This window comes from Lonchura striata, chromosome 2 (genome assembly GCF_046129695.1).
Source record: "Lonchura striata isolate bLonStr1 chromosome 2, bLonStr1.mat, whole genome shotgun sequence".
Lineage (NCBI taxonomy): Eukaryota > Metazoa > Chordata > Aves > Passeriformes > Estrildidae > Lonchura > Lonchura striata.
Genome location: NC_134604.1, coordinates 37,448 through 55,065, shown reverse-complemented (window position 1 = coordinate 55,065; position 17,618 = coordinate 37,448). Strand labels below are relative to the sequence as shown.

At 39.0% G+C, this 17,618-nt stretch overlaps 1 protein-coding gene across 4 annotated transcripts in view; it reads left to right on the top strand.

The window, feature by feature from the left end:
* The window catches only part of DCBLD2 (discoidin, CUB and LCCL domain containing 2), a 49,419-nt gene that overhangs the window by 22,074 nt on the left and 9,727 nt on the right, over positions 1-17,618 (top strand). For all 4 annotated transcript variants that reach the window (XR_013342112.1, XR_002466803.2, XR_002466802.3 and 1 more), the window contains exons 4-15: positions 476-527; positions 1,875-1,947; positions 4,080-4,213; positions 4,846-4,886; positions 6,990-7,205; positions 8,806-8,930; positions 12,742-12,889; positions 13,289-13,459; positions 14,436-14,529; positions 14,899-14,948; positions 15,845-15,982; positions 17,053-17,471. Coding sequence is in view for 1 of the 4 variants with exons in the window: in XM_077790909.1 (XP_077647035.1) it covers positions 476-527; positions 1,875-1,947; positions 4,080-4,213; positions 4,846-4,886; positions 6,990-7,205; positions 8,806-8,930; positions 12,742-12,889; positions 13,289-13,459; positions 14,436-14,529; positions 14,899-14,948; positions 15,845-15,982; positions 17,053-17,471 (1,661 nt within the window). In the remaining 3 variants the exon portion in view is untranslated. The remainder of the gene's footprint in view (positions 1-475; positions 528-1,874; positions 1,948-4,079; positions 4,214-4,845; positions 4,887-6,989; positions 7,206-8,805; positions 8,931-12,741; positions 12,890-13,288; positions 13,460-14,435; positions 14,530-14,898; positions 14,949-15,844; positions 15,983-17,052; positions 17,472-17,618) is intronic.

Below are 17,618 nucleotides of genomic sequence, written 5' to 3'. Positions count from 1 at the left end.
TTGATACACAGCAAACACAAACATGAAATTTGTGGTATCAGTCATGGATGCCAGTAATGCAGCATTGTAACATTTGTTCTCTGTGGTGCTTGTGTTCAGCTCTGCAGAACCATTAAATGATAAAAGCACAGGCCTCTTTAGCTTATTAATTTAATTTTGTGAAAAGACCATATGTTTCTGTCTCTGATTTATCTCTGAAATATAGTTATAAATTAAAATTAAGCTGCACCAAAAATGAATTTTTGTAGTGCTACGTCATATTCTCAGTAGATTTCCCAGTTACTCAGACAAATTAGCAAGGTTCTACTGTAATGCAAAATCTGTTGCAAGAAAATTTAGTAGTAATGTGTTTTTTTCATTCTGACACTTTTAGTTAAGCCTCAGAGTCTCAAATGTATGTATTTGTGCACTTTAAAAAGCATATTCAAGCTTGTTGTCTTTATCATCCTTTTGACCTAACCTTTTTTCTTTCCAGACTTAATTACCTGTTTAGACAATGCAAGTCACTTTTCCGAACCGGAATTCAAGTAAGATTGTTTTTTACCTGTTTCCCTCCCAGTCTATTTAATGAAGTAATTTTAATGTCTCTGCTTTGTTACGTATTCTGACGCAGCTTGAAAATTTGCCATCCAGAGAACTTGAGACACAAACTAATTAGGGTTAGAGCTGAAGAATTTTGAGATTTGCACTCATCCTTCCTCCTTCTGTCTCTCCCATTTGTGTTCCTTACATGCAGTATACAGTAGAACCTCATTAATTTGCACTAACACATGGGAGTTAATATCTCATTTTCATGGAAAGAATATTGTTTTTACAAATATATTATAGAAGGTACACAACTTAATTACTGAAATTTGTATTACAGTTACCTAAGGAGTACTAAATGATGACACGTGTTAGAAATTGCAAACCCATTTCACAGTTGGGTGCTCATTAATGAGGTTCTGTGGAGACACAGATTGCTGTACATTCTGAAGGGGAAAATGTGTCATTTCCCTTTTGTCTCCTTCCCCATTTCCATCTAAAGCAAGGCCAATGTTTAAAGCTGCAGACTATTGTGAAGTATCTAAGCTTGCCTTTTGGAGAACTTAAACTGTGGCAAACTGAAACGTTTCAAAGCGCAACCTTTGCATTTCTCCTTCATTTTCCCAGGTTCCAAAACAGGGCTTCAGTTGTAGGTTCTGGCCTTAGTCAACATGTGACAAAGTCTCTGAATCCCCCTGCTTTCATGGAACCTACAGCATCACTTCAGCTGTTGCTGAGCTGTGGGGAAAATGTTGATGAGTTTACTCCACTTTACTTTTAGCTCTTGAAGATGTAATAATTTTCATGTGTGCAGTATGAAATGGCCCTAGAACATGAACAGGCTTGATCCAGTGGTGCTAGTGTCTTTCCTCTTGCTTTTTATTAGCTAGTGGTAATTTGGCCAGTTTTTTATGGTCAAAGCATTGCCAAAAGCTGTTAAAAATAGCAATATTTTCAGATGCTTTATTTAAGGGTGCAAAACAAATAGATATGCAGGTCTCTTTTTCATAAAATAAAATTCATTAATATTGTTACTTATCTGACTTTGAATTTACAGGAGCCATGTAGTATTCATATTATAAAATGCTGGCATTATTAGCTCATCATATTGAGCCTGGAACTGTACTTTCAGTTGAGACTTATTTTAAAACATTTTTAAATGTCTCTTCTCCTGTTGTGGACTTGTGAGTATTTTCAGTCTGGTTTGATAGGTCTTCAATTAGGAGATATCATTACATAGTGATACCTGAATAGAAGAGTGCTGTAAATCAAAACCATAACTTTTTTATAACAGTAAGAGAGTTGAGATTTGCATGCAAGTCCTGACTTGATATTTTGTTCTCTTTCAGTAAGTATTGTCCAGCTGGATGTGTGATTCCTTTTGCTGATATTTCAGGCACTATTCCTCATGGATACAGAGACGTAAGTAAAAATACCATGTACCTCCTGAAAGTGAGTAACACAGTACTCAGTTTTTGGCACTGCTGCTAAATGCAGGTGCTTCAGATGTTGCCATCTCTAAGAAGTGGAGTAGTCTAGTGGGGTCTCAAGTACTTTCATAAATCCTGGAGAGAAGGGTGGATCAATCAAAAGAGTGGGGTTTTTTCTAGCTCTTGTTTTCTTCTGGTTGGTTTTCTCAGGCTGGGAGATTGAGATTAATAAAGGAAGAACTAGATAATTTTAATGATGTCCTCTTTGTTTTTAACAATGTAATGCCTCTTCCAGCAGTGTCTTAGTGGTTATCTTATTTTTTGTTACAATTGAGAGATGAAATACTGTTTATGCTCAGCAGCTATAAAATAATTTGCAAAACAAATTTAATACTGTAACAGTAGTTCTATAAATTGGTAGTGAGCGTCTTTAATAATGTGAGCATCTTTACTTAAGACACTGTAAAATCCTATACAATATTTTTCTAATGTAAGCCTTTGCAGGTCAGTTAATGAATTGCCATAGGATGGGAGGATGTTCACTTTGTTTATTTTTAAGTGATTATAATTTTGCTAGCAATCTACTAAAAGTTACATTAACTCCCTGGTTTCTATCTAAAAATACTCTTTTAATAAGCCCTTAGATCTAGCACAGAGGTAAGACAATGTAAAAATGTTAGTAACCGCAGATTTTAGTATTAAATACTAAAATAATTAAAATGTCCCTGTATGGGTTTTGGTTTTTTTTTCCAAATATTTCTAAATCCCAGGCTATTTGCTTAAATAATCACACCCATGTAAAAATGTCACCACAGAGTAATTGTGTTACATTTTCTGGTCCCCAGTAAGTCCTCACTAAGTGTTTACAAGGTAATTTTTGTTAACAAGATGAAATTGATTCTCTGCCTCACAAATTTATGGCATCTGTAGGAGTTCTGCTTGTTGGGAGTTTTTTGCCAAAATCTGGAATAATTGTTTTCTATGGAGAAAAATGAAACCTTTTCCTAAGGAAATTTAAGGGATTAAATGTCCTGTGACTTTCTATACTTTATCACTGAAAAAAGTGAGAGAATTTCCCATAAGTCAGGTTATGTGGAAGAAAATGAAATTGTCCAGCAATTTAAACCAAATTTCAGGTTGAGGTTTCTCATGCATCTCTTTCAAATGTACAGGAACTGTTTGCTGCTTTTAAAAATACCAAAAATCTTGATTATTTTCTGTGAGACTGTAACCTTCAAAGTCCTTGAGGGCTTGGAGCTCTTACTGCTGACATCTGGTGAGCAGGGAGGAGAGAGTTGCATCTCCTACAGAATCCCATGCTCTGACTTTAATGGATAGGGGAGCTGTGTTGATCCCAGACCTACTGGATGTGCAAGCCCGATGGAACTGGTGCAGTGAGGGCTGCTCACTGTGGCACCTGTAGCCTGCAAGCCAGGGAAGTGTCACTGTGGCATTTGTTAGCAGGTTCTGTCATCCAAGGAGAAAAGGCAAGAACGTGATACCCTGCAAAATCATTTTTTACTACTGATCTCCACTGACTTACATAATTGACTTGTTTAGGATGAGTTGTTTGCATGTATTACTGTGGCTTTACATGGATCTGAGTGCTGGATGGTTAAACCATGTTTAACCACAAGTTATGATAAAAAATACAACCCCTTGGCTAAAAGCTACAACAGCTGCAGTGCCTCACCCCTTAATTGTGAGAAAATAAACAAACATGCTTTCAATGTGCTTTCTATGAAAAGGTTTTCTATATATTTACATCTTTTGTTGTCTAATACAATTTATTATAGGCTGAGTCTTGCTGTCTGGCTTTTTCAGACTGATTCACCGTGGTGTTGGTTTGAGGTTATTTAATTACAACAGTTACATTCTTAATACATCTGGTCTTAATACATCTGGGTGAGGACACAGTGAAATGTAGGGCCCTCTTCTTGTATTTTGATAAATTCAATAATAAATAAAAATGAACAGTTTCTAAATAACCAAGATAACAGTTAATGAATAATGGTATTTTAATGTAATAATAACAAAGACAGTGTAGCATTTACAATATATGGTGTGGTGTTTAATTTATTCACTTAGTAGTATGAAATGTTTTCTTTTCCTCCCTTCTTCAAGTCATCACCACTTTGTATGGCTGGTGTTCACGCAGGCGTCGTGTCAAATACTCTGGGTGGTCAAATTAATGTTGTGATCAGCAAGGGCATTCCATACTATGAAGGATCCCTGGCTAACAATGTCACCTCAAAAGTGTAAGTGTATTTAGTGTAATTTCCTTAGGTCTTGGTAGTGTCTCATTGTGGGATTAATTTCAGCTTGCGGAGCTATATGTTCCTCGGGCAGGTTCTCTTCTCTCTAAGTTTCTCACACTTTTGTTGTAGTGCAATTGTTTTACCGAATATCTTTAATCTCTAGACCAGAAATTTTCATTTTCCAAATTCTGCAAGGAGTTTTTATCTTCTTGGCTATAAATTCCTACTGGTCTGTGGAAAAACAGTAATTTAATGGCAGCTTTTCAGTTTCAGGAAAAGAGTGTAGCTTGTCATTGTATCTCAAGTCCCACAAGTCAAAGCAATCACAGGAGATGGGTTTGTGGGACTAGGACTAGCTTAATTTGAAAAGAAAGCATTTCAATGAAGACTTGCATTTTTCTGGGTAGATGTTTGTTTGAAAGTCTCTAACCCAGTATCCCTGGACTGGATTTCATTTGAGAAGGTGTTTGTGCTGCAAGTGCTGGCAGGATGTGTTTATCACTGAGTGCTTATTCAGGCATATGCGCATAGGTTTCAGTGGCATGCAGTCAGACAAGAAAAATAAATTGAAGACAGTTTGTTTCAATTTTTCTCACTGGGTGCTGCAAAACATCATCTTTTGTTCTCTGCAGGGGACCCTTGTCTACAAGTCTCTTCACCTTTAAGACCAGTGGTAAGTGTTACCACATGTATTACGTGTTACTACTTTCATACAAACTTTGTGAATAGAAGTAGGTGTGCAGATATTTGATTTCTTTATTTTGGTTCTTATTTGTGAGACCTTTTTTTACTGCATTCTTCAATAATGTATATTTTTTAATTGTTTTAATATGTCAACTTGATGATTAATCATCACTAATTTATAGGTACAGTGATGTTTCAAGTAAGACTTGCTTATCTGCAGAAAGATATTCTTTCAGGCTAATTAAATAAATCAGCTGTAGTGGAAGCTAGGCTTTTCCAAAGTGGAAGTTAGTTTTTCTTTAAGTCACTTTAAATACCATCTTTGGGTGGATGTTGAAAATAATGTGTGGCCTTTCCTTAGTCTCTTTAACTATTTTAATAACAAAGTAAAAACCATAAAACTATCATGTCTGTTTTTCATAAAGTTAAAGAAAGAAAGGGGGGGAAATCATGCAGATACTTCTTAAAAGTAAACAAATGCTTTTCGTAATAGATAAATAAAAGACACAGTGAATGGGGATATAAAGACAAAAATCTGATGGGCAGGAGTGTTTGGTGATGGAAATGTATAAATAAGCAAAAATTAGAAAATGTAATGCACATAGTATTAAAATTATTTCTCAGGCATCTGCAAGAGCTGAGAAAAGGAATTACATATCTAGTGTCCTTATGCTTAAAGAATATTAAACACAGTGATCCAGGCAGGGTTTGCTGGGCTTTTTTGTCATGCACAATGTGATCTGATAGTGTGTATGAAAGTACTTAAATGGCCTGGAAATTGGAAGAGATAGGACAAAATGCTGATCTAGACTTTGTGGACTTCAGTTACATGTGAGAAATTACTGAATAAGCTAGAGATAAGATGCAAATCTAAATTAAAATGTCTGTAGTTGGGTTGCCTAGGAGTTAGGTGAGGGGAAAAAAACCTGTAGTATGCTCAAGTGAGGTTTATCAGACTGTGGTGAAGATCCTTAGATATTCCTGCTGTTGCAGTTGGTGTTATGACTTGGTATGGAGTAGAGGAGTGAGTTATTGATGTTAGAGACATGATCAGTGCAGAGGAAGATGAGACCACTTATACAGGAAGAACTGCCTGACTTTGAGACTTGGAAGAAATTGCCTGAAGCATCACAGAGCAAAGAGTGGAATGTGGCACGTATTTAGAGACCAAGGCATTGGTTTGCTTCCAAGTGGCAGCATGTTAGATGGAAAATGACTGAAGAGGGAAAGGATTCCCCTAGTGAAGTGATCCTGTGCTGTGGCAGGTGACATGCAACTACTAATGTCATCTCAGAGGACATGGGCAAGACTTCCTCTGGGATCCAGTCACACGTGAACTCTGCCTTCCTGGAGGGATGAGTGCTCACCTTGGTGCAGAAGGCCTGCAGGGAGAGGGGGGAGTTCACGGGAGAAGGGAAGCTAGGCTATGTTCAGCCTGCCTGACTGAAGGCAAAGATTGCTCTCTGCTGATACTTCTGGGGACTGTGCACGTGAGAGGGGAAAACCATTGGTATTACAGAACAAGAAATTTAGCCCTGAATTTAGGAGATGTTTTTCAGCCACCAAAAAAAGGCAACATGGGAAGAAACATTTAATAAAAATGGTGACCAGAAAAATGTAACCAATTTCAAGGATGTGTTTGAGCTCAAGGCCAGGATTATGACATGACTTCCTACATGCTTTGGTTTTGTTCAAATTAACACTGTGGTCCTGGGGTTGGTTTAAAAACCCAAGAAGTTATACAGAAACAAGAAAGGAACTAATGAACCAGTAGCATGTTTCCCATTCCTGCATCAACAAGAGATACTCAGACCATGCAGTTTGGTTCCCCAGTGCTTCTTGTTGAGTGCTCTGTGTGAGTGGTGACTGACAGAATATCCTCATTACTCTTGGAACAGGTACAAATCATGGCATTCTCGTGGCTAGTTTGGTTCTAGCATCCCTGTTAGAAAGCAAAAGACAGTGTGTTTTGTTGGTATTGTTGTTATGGAAAAAATTTAGATGACAATTTAATATTTGCATGTAAAGTCTTAAAATTCAAGCAGCATAACTCCAGTTCTCATTTGCAATCCTTGCCTTTTCTGTTTTTCAGGTTGCTATGGGACACTGGGGATGGAGTCTGGGGTGATTCCTGATTCCCACATCACATCGTCATCTACTCTTGAGTGGCCTAACCAAACAGGACAAGTAAACATTTGGAAACCTGAAAATGCCAGACTAAAAAGGATTGGACCTCCTTGGGCTGCTTTTATCAATGATGAACATCAGTGGTTGCAGATTGACTTGAATAAAGAAAAGAAAATAACAGGTAAGTGAATCTGATGTGGCTTCTCAGCAGCATTCAAAACTTTTGGTTACGTATATCCTTTTTTCCAGTGCTGGGCCTTAGATAAAGCTCAGGTGGCACTTACTTGTCATTACACTTAATTTACTTCCATGTCCTAGCTAATACACTGAGGAGCCTGGAGCTGAAGAGTTGTGGTTTCATAGTAGAAGACGTCTCTTTCATCAGAATTTGTTGAAGTGTTTCCTGTGGTTTTGTTGGATCCTCGATTCATCCTTTTTCCTGCTCATTGTCTCCTTGGAGATGCAGATCAAAATCCAGTCAGCTCAGCCCAGTGATACCTCTGGTGCAGGTGTACTGAGTTGTGTTCTGTGGTTTTCCCTAGTGCCTGTCAAGGCTGCAGCGAATCCAGCAGCAGGGAAAGGAGCATTTCCAGTGCAGTGTGAGGAGGCGGCAGACACAGGAGAACAGCTGGCAGCCTCCCCTCCACCTCCTCACTTCCAGTGGGGCTGGGCCCACAGCTGGGGACTGCAGCCCCCCAGCCAGCAGTCTCTGCTGGCCTTACTCCAGCAACAGGCCAGGCTCTGGGTCTGGCCCTACTCCTTCACACAGGGCTGGTTTTAGCAGCGGTGCTGATGTGCAGACACAGCTGGAGGTGCTGTTTCCCTGGCGTCTCTGGATAGTTTGCTGTCCATTCTGAGATGAGCAGCCAGCTCATGGTCACCAGTTCCCGTGGACTGCAGCCTTGCCCGTTCCAAGTAGGGAAGCACTGAGGTGTTGGCATTTTGGGTTTAATCCTCGTGAGGCCTTGACATTTCGGCTTTAATCTCCAGGGTAGCTGTGCAGCTGTTGTACCTTCAGTGCCAGTGTTAGTGTTTCCTGGTTTAATCCTTCAGAGGTGATTTGCTGTTGTTAATGGACATGTTTGTCATCCAATGTAAATCAAAATTAAATTGGATTTAGGTGGAGTGTTTCATAGCATCTGGGGCTTTAAGGCTATTGTGAAACGTGTTCTGCTGATCAGTTTGCGTTTGTCTCATTCCAAAATGCCCGAGTTGGTCTCTGTAACCTCAGCTGCACACCCTGCTATCAGCAGCATGCCTTGCTGTCATTAAGCAACTTGGATTTACCAGTGGCCTTTGTTGTTGCCTCCCTGGGGACTCCTTGGATTTTGCATTACTCCTTTAATTCCTGTGCCAACCAGCTTTTCCGAAACAGCTTTGCTGTGTGAGCTGTGCTGCAGCGTCAGCTGTAGGAAGCTGCAGTTTTTTCAGTGGTGCCTTGAGGCTGGCAGTACGAGAGCAGGGAAGAGCTGTGTCAGCAGCTGGAGACAGCAGTGAGCTGTGGCCAAACAAAGGGGCCGTTTCCATCAAGGAATGGGGTGGAGGGGAAGGGCTTTACAAGATTATACCATGAAAATTAAAATACAGACTAAATAAAATAAGTTTACTAAGTTTCAGTCACTGTGGAAGATTCAGACCCTGGCACTTTGGATAAACTTCTTGAAGTTAACTGGACCAGTTAAGACTCTCCACTATACAACTCTGGATTCAAGAACTGATCTGTTAATTTTTACAAAGTGGTACCAGTTTTTTGTCTTAACTGGGTGCCTCAATTTTCACAGGTATTATAACTACTGGATCAACTTTAGCAGAGCACTACTATTATGTCTCAGCCTACAGAATTTTATACAGTGATGATGCACAGAAGTGGACAGTGTACAGAGAACCTGGCATGGGTAAAGATAAGGTAAAAATGCCACATGCTTTCTAGGTATGTTCTAAGGGGATTTCACAGTTGTAAATACAAGTCATTTTGGTATGGTGAGAAATCATTAAATAACTTTTATTTTCAGTCATATTTTGAATTGTAAACAGCTGATAAGCTGAAGAAAATATGGCAATATGCAAATATGTAAGGATTTGAACAGTTCTAAATTTCAGATGTTATTTTTATTCTTTATTCTTTATTATTTGTTGATTTATTATTTATTCGGGGAGACAATATTCTATACAAGAAAATTCTGTTGCCGGTGGTACATTTTCTGGTACTGCATCTCTTCAAGAATAATTCTATTTCTTTTAAAATAAGTTATATGTTTTAAAATTAAGCTTTATTTTTTTTTTTATCCTCTTATGGTTACAGAATAACTGTTATGGGTTGTATAATTTTTTTCTAATGTTTCTGTCAATCTTAGTTGTTAACCAAATACTGTTAAGTTTCTTATATAAGAGAACCCCCCTTGCAGAAGGAGGGGTATGTTCAGATTGCAAATGTTTTGCCACATAGGAAAGGCCCTAATGTTAGCAGCAAGATAATCTTATTTTCCCCATGTTTATAGCTATGCAATATTTAATATTTAATAGTAAAAATGAGGAAATTCATGTCTTCCAGGTGGCTCAGATCAGATTTTATTAAAGAAATGACAAGATTCTGAGTAATGTGACTGGAACTAGATTTTTCTTCTTTTTCTTAAAATCCTTGGATGTAATCTATCTTGGTTCTATAGGCCTGTGGTATTAAGCACATGTAACTAACTACTAGTCTGGTAGTTTTTTAGAAACAGGTTCTAAGGATGGTCACTTTGGCTGTCCTTGGTCATGTATTTACTCTGGCTTAACCATGTTTCAAGGGGATATGTATCATCCTGTTGAAGTAAAAGGCTGAAGTTTGTTAAGAGATTTTTAACACTGAACATAATTGCAATAGGAAACTCTTGGAAGAGAGGAGGAGAATTTACTGTTGGGTCTGAGCCTACATGTGAACTAAAGTGATTGTTGGTGTGAAGTATTCAAGAAAAAAAAGGGGAAAACCATCATATTTTCTAGTTTTGAGTGCCCTCTTCTGGCCATAAACTAAGATCTTAGTTATCAAGCTGCCTAGATTTAGGCTTCAGTGCGGGTTTGACAATTTTCTTTAAAAAACTTTGCAGTTATTGCCTTGAATTTGAGCACATTGTTCCTCTTGCATGCTCATTAAATGAAATAAATTGTTGCATCTGAAATTACAGGCAACAGATCTTTCTTTGTGCTCTGTGTGTCATTAAGGGACAGGGCATGAAGAATCATATGTACCCAGGAGCTGGCAGCTGTAGTTAAAGACAGAAAAAATGGTTCTGTTTTTCTGCATCAAAATAGCAGATTATCTCTCTCTCTGCCATCACTTCACTTGATACAGATTTGCTTTTGGATGCATCTGCTTGCAGGCTTCTCCGTTTTAACATGCCAGACCAGCTGGGAGGTGATAGTCCCTGGTTTTTTGAAACATGTTTGGAATTCCTAACGTTTTTCAGGAGACTAGAGGCTTTTCCAAGATTTTCCTGTAGTCTTTTTTGCAAATACCTTTTAGAGATTTGGAAGTACTCAAGAAAAACTTTTAGCTTATCATGTATTAAAAAATGAGTAAATGCTTGAATTGGGGAAAAAGGACAAATGAGAGTTGCGGTGTTGGAAAAGCTTTGTTTAACAGCACAGAGGGAAATGGAAAGAGTTTGATAATAAAAAGAATATGAGAGTGATTTCTCATTAAAAAGTTAGTGCTGTATTGAGCTCAGAAACAAATTTTTTTAAATGCAAAATTTATGGTAACAGAAAATACAGAGCTACAGGTAAAGTTAAGCTACTTCTGTAACACATCAAAAGCTTGACTGATAAAAGCCTGGAGTAAAAATCTTTACTGTTAATCTTTCTTGAAGGTAGTAGTTGGTGTTGATTCTTTTTGCCCTTTCTGTTACATGCTCAGTTTTAGAAACCTGACATGAGCTTCAGCTTTCAGAGCTAGGCATCTGTAACATCTGCATGTGTTGTTTGGGCAGCCAGACGTGCCTTCTTTTGGTGCTGGGCTCTGGCAGGCCCAGCATGAGCAAGGGTACAGTGCAGCAATTCAGTCTGGGTGCATCCCCTCAGGAAGTCACCTCTCTATTTGGCTTCTCACTTGCATCCTTACCAAAACAAAAAATTAATTGGTGAGATCTCTAGCTACAAACCTGTCATAAAAAAAAAAAAAAAAAAGTAGTTCAGGAAAAGTGGCTGTAAATTGGAACCCAGTCTGCTGTGGGCACATGAACTTCAGCTACTTGGTGTTATTAATTTATTTCCAAAATAATGTCATGGGCTTGCCCCTGCATTTACTGTGTCTTCATTTGTTGCTACTGAATGTATTTAAGAACAAGAAGCTTAAATTCTGAGCAGGAATTTGTTTGGAATGGATAGTTTCCTAGAATAATTATTTCAGGCCTCTAGGGATATTCTAGACATTTTGTTCAAAAACTCAGCGGTGCAATACAGAAATCTCTTCTCTTGTGTATCAGGATTGAAACAGCAGTGATTTGTATTGATCAGAGATGTGCTAAGAACTCTTGACTGCTCCATGTTATGCAGACACATTCAGCTGTTGCACAATGCAGTGCTTGTCTTTAAGAATGTGCTTTATTGCTTACCAAGCAGTGTGAGTGCGAAGAAAACTCCTTGTAATACTGACTTTTTCAGGCATGTGCCACAATTCTGTTTTACATTGCATCCACCATGATTTGCAGTGTCTGTATCAGTGCTTCAAAAGAAAGAAGTAATTTGCTGTCATGCCAGTGGTGACCTGTGTTGCAGCAGCACCACAGATTTGCATGTGCAGGGCCAAAGCCCCACTGCTGTGCACTAACATGGAGAGGCAGCTCACTTCCTACCAAAAGATATGGTGCCAAACCACTCTTCCTGAAGGAGACAGAAGGTTGGAGTACTGGGCCAAGCTGCTGTATTGTTTTAAGCAGCTTGAGGGTGAAAAAGCCATGGTTGGCTGTAAATCTGTCAGTGTGCTTACATTGAATTTCACAGGGACTCCTCTCACTGCTTTTAAACTCGAGCCAGACTCGTGTGTTGTTACATTTGTTGTGTGTGCAAGGATGGCAGTGAAGGACCAGCTTGAGCTCATCCCCCACACAAAGTCTGCACCCTTCTCTTGCAGAACCTCATGGCTCAGTGTGAGACTGAGGAGAGCTTTCACATTCTGAACCCAAATTCTCCTATTTGCGGCTGAGCACTTGTAGGCTGCAGCCACGAGAGCACAGTGTGGTTGGTTACACACTTGAGGGTGCCTCCAGTGCTTTCTAATAAATACCATCCTCAGCCAGGCTGTGCTGAACTGCTAGGCTGTGTGAAGGCACCCCTTAATTCCAGCTTGCACAGTGCCACAGCTCCTTGCTATCCATCTATATTTGAAGAGTAAGTGTAAAATACCAAGAAGGAGTTAAGAATGACTCAGTGCCATGAACACGTGAGATGTGTGTAACAGCAGGCTGTACCTGGGGAGCATCAGGAGGATATCCCATGGTACCTTTACTCTGAATGTGCATACATGTGCATACACATTTCTTTGTTTTATTTAGTTGTAAATGTAATGGGGCCAAGGGAGTGGACAAGTGCAGGCAGCAGCACTGTTCTGGGGTGAATTGAATCCCTTGCTGTTTATTCTTCCTAACTAAAACATCAAAATTGGTAGTACTTACTCTGTTGCTGTTGTATTTGTAGAACATAATATTTCTCTCTTTTTTTCCCCTCTTCTTTTCTAGGTATTTCAAGGGAATACTGAATTGTACCAGGAAGTTCGCAATAATTTCATTCCACCTATTATTGCACGTTTTTTTAGGATTAACCCCATAAAATGGCACCAGAAAATTGCAATGAAAGTAGAATTGCTAGGATGTCAGTTTAGTATAGGTAAGACAACTGAAAACTTTCAACAGTGCAAGACAAGTGAAACTATTAAGGTTGTAAATGAAATTACTAACGTTAAAAGTTATATCGTGGGTATATTTTCAGTGAGTCTGAAGTACTTCTTGGTGGCATAATCCTTCTTTAGCTGGTACTTCTCAGTTTATCCAAAACTTACTACACTTACCCAGGAAAATACTGAATTTACAAAATAAATGTGTTAAAAGATGCCAATCACTTGCTTTCCATATCATTCATTTGTGAGGGGAGAGGGTGTGTGTACTTTCCTTATATAACATGAACAAAAGCTTTATAGCAAACTGTTCCAGCTGTCTTCTCCTGAAAAGGAGATATGGAAAACTAGCCCTCCAAAGAACTTACCTTATACATTCTTTTCTTCTGAAGGTCGTGCTCCTAAAATCACATTTCCAGCACCACCTCAGAACAAGAATGATGAGAAGAATGCTGACTTTGTGGATGAATTCATTCATTCAGTGAAGACTTCTCTGCAGACAGATAAAACAACTTTCACACCTGAAATAAAAAACACTACAGTGACTCCAAGTGTAACCAAAGGTATCCACCATTAAACAGTAAAAATGTTTGGAACTCCTTACAGTGCTTTGGCATATATTAAATTTGCTTTCTGCATTGAAATTTTCTCAAAACTTAACAAATTGCAGCAGATGATCAATATTTTATTTCTAGTATTTACCAGTTATTATATACATATATGACAAAAGATGTGCAGTTGCATGCTGCATGAAGAATCAAAACCAATCTGCCAAGTAATATATGTAATATAATTGTACACACAATATATATTTTATAGATATATAATAGTTCCATCTTCCAGAACCTGTTCAAATGGTGTTCAACTTTTGATCACTGAACAAACATTTTCAGAAGGAGAAATTGGAACTTGGACTTCCCTTCTGATTTAATCAGGTGTAACTGATTTATTTAATACTTTCTTAGAACAAAACACCTTTGATACAGCAAATCTTTTCTGGAGCAGTCTTTTTGACATGAAATTTGAAAAATGTCACCTGGCATAATCATTTTGTTTATCAAAGACAATGGTCAGAAAAGGGAGCAAAATCACTGCAGATATGGGCACTGCTGAAGTGTCCTTTGGATGGCAGGGGACAGGATCACACACACAGAACCAGCACAGACTGATTTGGATTAACTGTTAAGGTACTATGAAATTTACTTCTTAAACTAGGTTTGAACTTACATGGTGGCACTAAGGGATTTTCTGCATAAATAACAGAATACATTGTTGTAACAGGAAAACCATATATTAAAAAAACCTGGTTGATTTTGATGAAAACCCCTGCAAAAACCACCAGCTGTGCATGCATGTAGAAGAGTCAGATGTTAATGAATTTTGTGCTGTGGGAGCATCCAGCAGAGTAGCTTAGCTGGGATCTGGTGTGATAGACACTAAATGTGAAAACTGTGTGCTCTACCCAAGTAATTTTCAAATCAAAAACTGATTTATGAGAAGCTCTTTCTGTCTGACACCACTTAATTTAATGGCTTTCAGATGTGGCATTGGCAGCAGTTCTGGTTCCAGTGCTGGTGATGGTCTTCACTACTCTGATTCTTATCTTAGTTTGTGCGTGGCATTGGAGAAACCGGTAAATGAATAGATGGATGAAAGTGCTTTACATGAATGTTAGCCTGGTGTGTGGGAATGAAATGCTGCATGTATTGCTGTGGGAACTCTGTGGTCTGCACGTGTGGAAAGAATTGCATTATTTCTGAGAAAAAATTCACTTGACTTGTGAGGACAAAACAGCTTTTTGTAGCTGTTTTCATTGGAAGTGCTTTGACTGAAAACTGGTTTCTCTGTTAGCGGCAGACTGGTGATGGCATGCCAGGTTACTGGTGCTTATACATTAAATTTGAGATCCAGTTACAGCCAAGGTGATAGTTGCTGAGTATTGATTAGTGCATCTTTTGATAAGCAGACTAGTTAAAATAACTCCTCTTTTTTTTTTTCACAGCAAGAAAAAAACTGAGGGTACATATGATCTACCTTACTGGGATCGTGCAGGTAACAAAATGATTTTATTAAACCATTTGCTCAGTGTTTTTTTGTTCAATGTATATTTCAGATTGCAGTTACAATTTTCATTAGCTTTCATTAGTTTTCATTAGAAGCTTTTCTAATGCTAGCTGAGGGAGGCATAGCAAACTGAATTTGTTTTTTGGACCAACTTAATTGTACTGCTTCTTTCTCCAATTTCTTTTTTTCAGAAATAGTAAATGTTGTGTCTCCTATTAGATCTGACCACTTCAAGGTTTTTTGTGAACAAAATAGAAAACCTTTTAATTATACAACATGAGGGGGAAAATTAATTTATAAGGAATGCCTCTATACATTTGATAGCCATTTATTTGGTACTTTTTTGTCCTGGGAAAAACTTTCATCTTAGTGTATGTTGGCTCAAAAGTTTTGTTTTCATTGCCCTAGTAAGCATGTGGGATTTAAGTATATCTTCCTTCCATCTAACTGTCCTGTGCCTCACAAACTTAAGATCAGACTGTTGCACCAGCCAGCTCTTTGCAACGATCCTGAAACCAACCACCCGTGCCCCAGGTGCAAAGGGCAGCTGCAGCACTTGGGCTGGTACTGCTGTGTGACTGTGCTTCGCTTCTCTGGCCTCTGTTGAAAACTTGCACACCAGTGTCTGCTCACTGGTAATCTTAAGTATGTTTTGCCCTTTGGAAAAGGAACCTTTTTAATCACTTTCATTTGCTAAATGTCTGTTTCTGATAGCTCACAGCTGTGACATCTTAGGGTATTACTCAAAAGAGTGATAATTTAATTCTTTTACCTGCTTCAACAAAATACAAGCTGTGCTGAAAAATATTTTAGTAGCTTAAAACAGAGTACATATGCAATCTTGGTTTTTTGGTTTTTTTGCTTTTTTTTTAATCCATGTGAAGGTTGGTGGAAAGGAATGAAGCAGTTTTTCCCGACCAAATCAGCAGAACATGAAGAAACTCCTGTACGCTACAGCAGCAGTGAAATCAGTCACCTAAGAGCAAGAGAAGTCCCAACAATGTTGCAAACAGAGTCTGCAGGTACTTTGTGGGCCATGTTTTATATATATGTGTGTATATATGTATATGAATGACATCCCAAAAAATGTCAGGAATCTTTTTGGAAAGAATTTGGCTACATTTAATTATTTCCCGGTTTTGGAGGGTACAGAGGAGAAATTAGTAGTTCTGTGGGTAGGCATATCTCTTAATATGCAGGTTTCTTCGTGTTCTCTCATTTCATGTGCTATAGATAGACACTTGCCCAAGTTAATGCAGTAACTGAAAGGTTCTTTATTTGTTTTTAAACCTTGTGAAGGGTGAAAGAATTCTTCTGGTTATATTTTCATGCACTGGAAATTATTTCATCACAGTATTTTTATGCACAAATTGGAAATGTGGCATTTGATTCCCCACCCTCACTTATATGGTTAAATCATACTTGGGGCCTGGAAGAGGAGGGTTTATGGATAGTGGCACATGCCCTTTCCCTGGTGAGCCAGGCGTGGGAGGAGGGTGACTGACTGTGCCTTTGGTTCTGCGCTTACCTGCTGATGGCAGAATTGGGCAGATGTGCAGGAATTACAGCTTCACTGCAGGCAGAATTAGTTTTCTTGTTTGGCTGCTTGTCTGTGTTTACCCAGATAGTCAGGCTTTTTTTACCTCCAGCTTTTGTAACTCGGATTATCTGTTCAGCTAAAACATCTCAGACTACATGCAGGCTTCCCCTCTCAAAGGGCAACCTTTCTACCCCACAGACCACTTTTCATCAAGATCCAGGCAGAATAATTTTATTTAAATCTAATGTAAATAGAAGAACATTTTAGTCAGTTACATTTTCAGGGAGATTTGCAGCCCAAGTGCAGCCCACCTGGGAAGAAGTATAAACCTGAGAAGTGGGGATGTTTTGGTTTTGGCTATCTCAATGGCTTTACCTATGGGTGAAAGGAATCATTTTCCAAAGCTTTGGCAGTGGTGGACAGAGATGGAGCACTGGTTTGATGTCGGATAGTGATCTCTGGGAGACTATTGACAGGTTGTATTTAATGTGATGCCGCTGTAAAACAACCCCAGTGTGTTTGTGTTTTGTTTTGTTGGTGCCTGTAACGCAGAATATGCTCAGCCCCTGGTAGGGGGAATTGTGGGCACGCTTCACCAGAGATCAACCTTCAAACCAGAGGAAGGAAAAGAAGCCAGTTATGCTGACTTGGACCCTTACAACTCCCCCATCCAAGAAGTTTACCACGCCTACGCCGAGCCACTGCCCGTAACCGGACCCGAGTACGCGACTCCCATAATCATGGACATGTCCAGCCATCCCAGCACACCTCTTGGTGCTCCTTCCATTTCCACCTTCAAAGCTGCAGGGAATCAAGCTCCTCCACTGGTTGGAACGTGCAATAAACTGTTATCCAGGACAGACAGTGCATCCTCAGCACAGGCACTGTACGATATACCAAAGGGGCAGCCGGGGCCAGGCAGTGCTGACCAACTTGTGTACCAGGTGCCGCAGAGCGTGGCCCATCCCACTGTGAGTAAGGATGAACAAAGTTAGCTCATGAGTAAGGTAGAATGATGGCTTGTTTCTAAAAGCCAGTTCCTTAAAGCTCACAGCTTCACTTTTTTAATTCCATTGATTTGGTATTGTTAGTCTTAAATAATACAACGTTGAACCAAA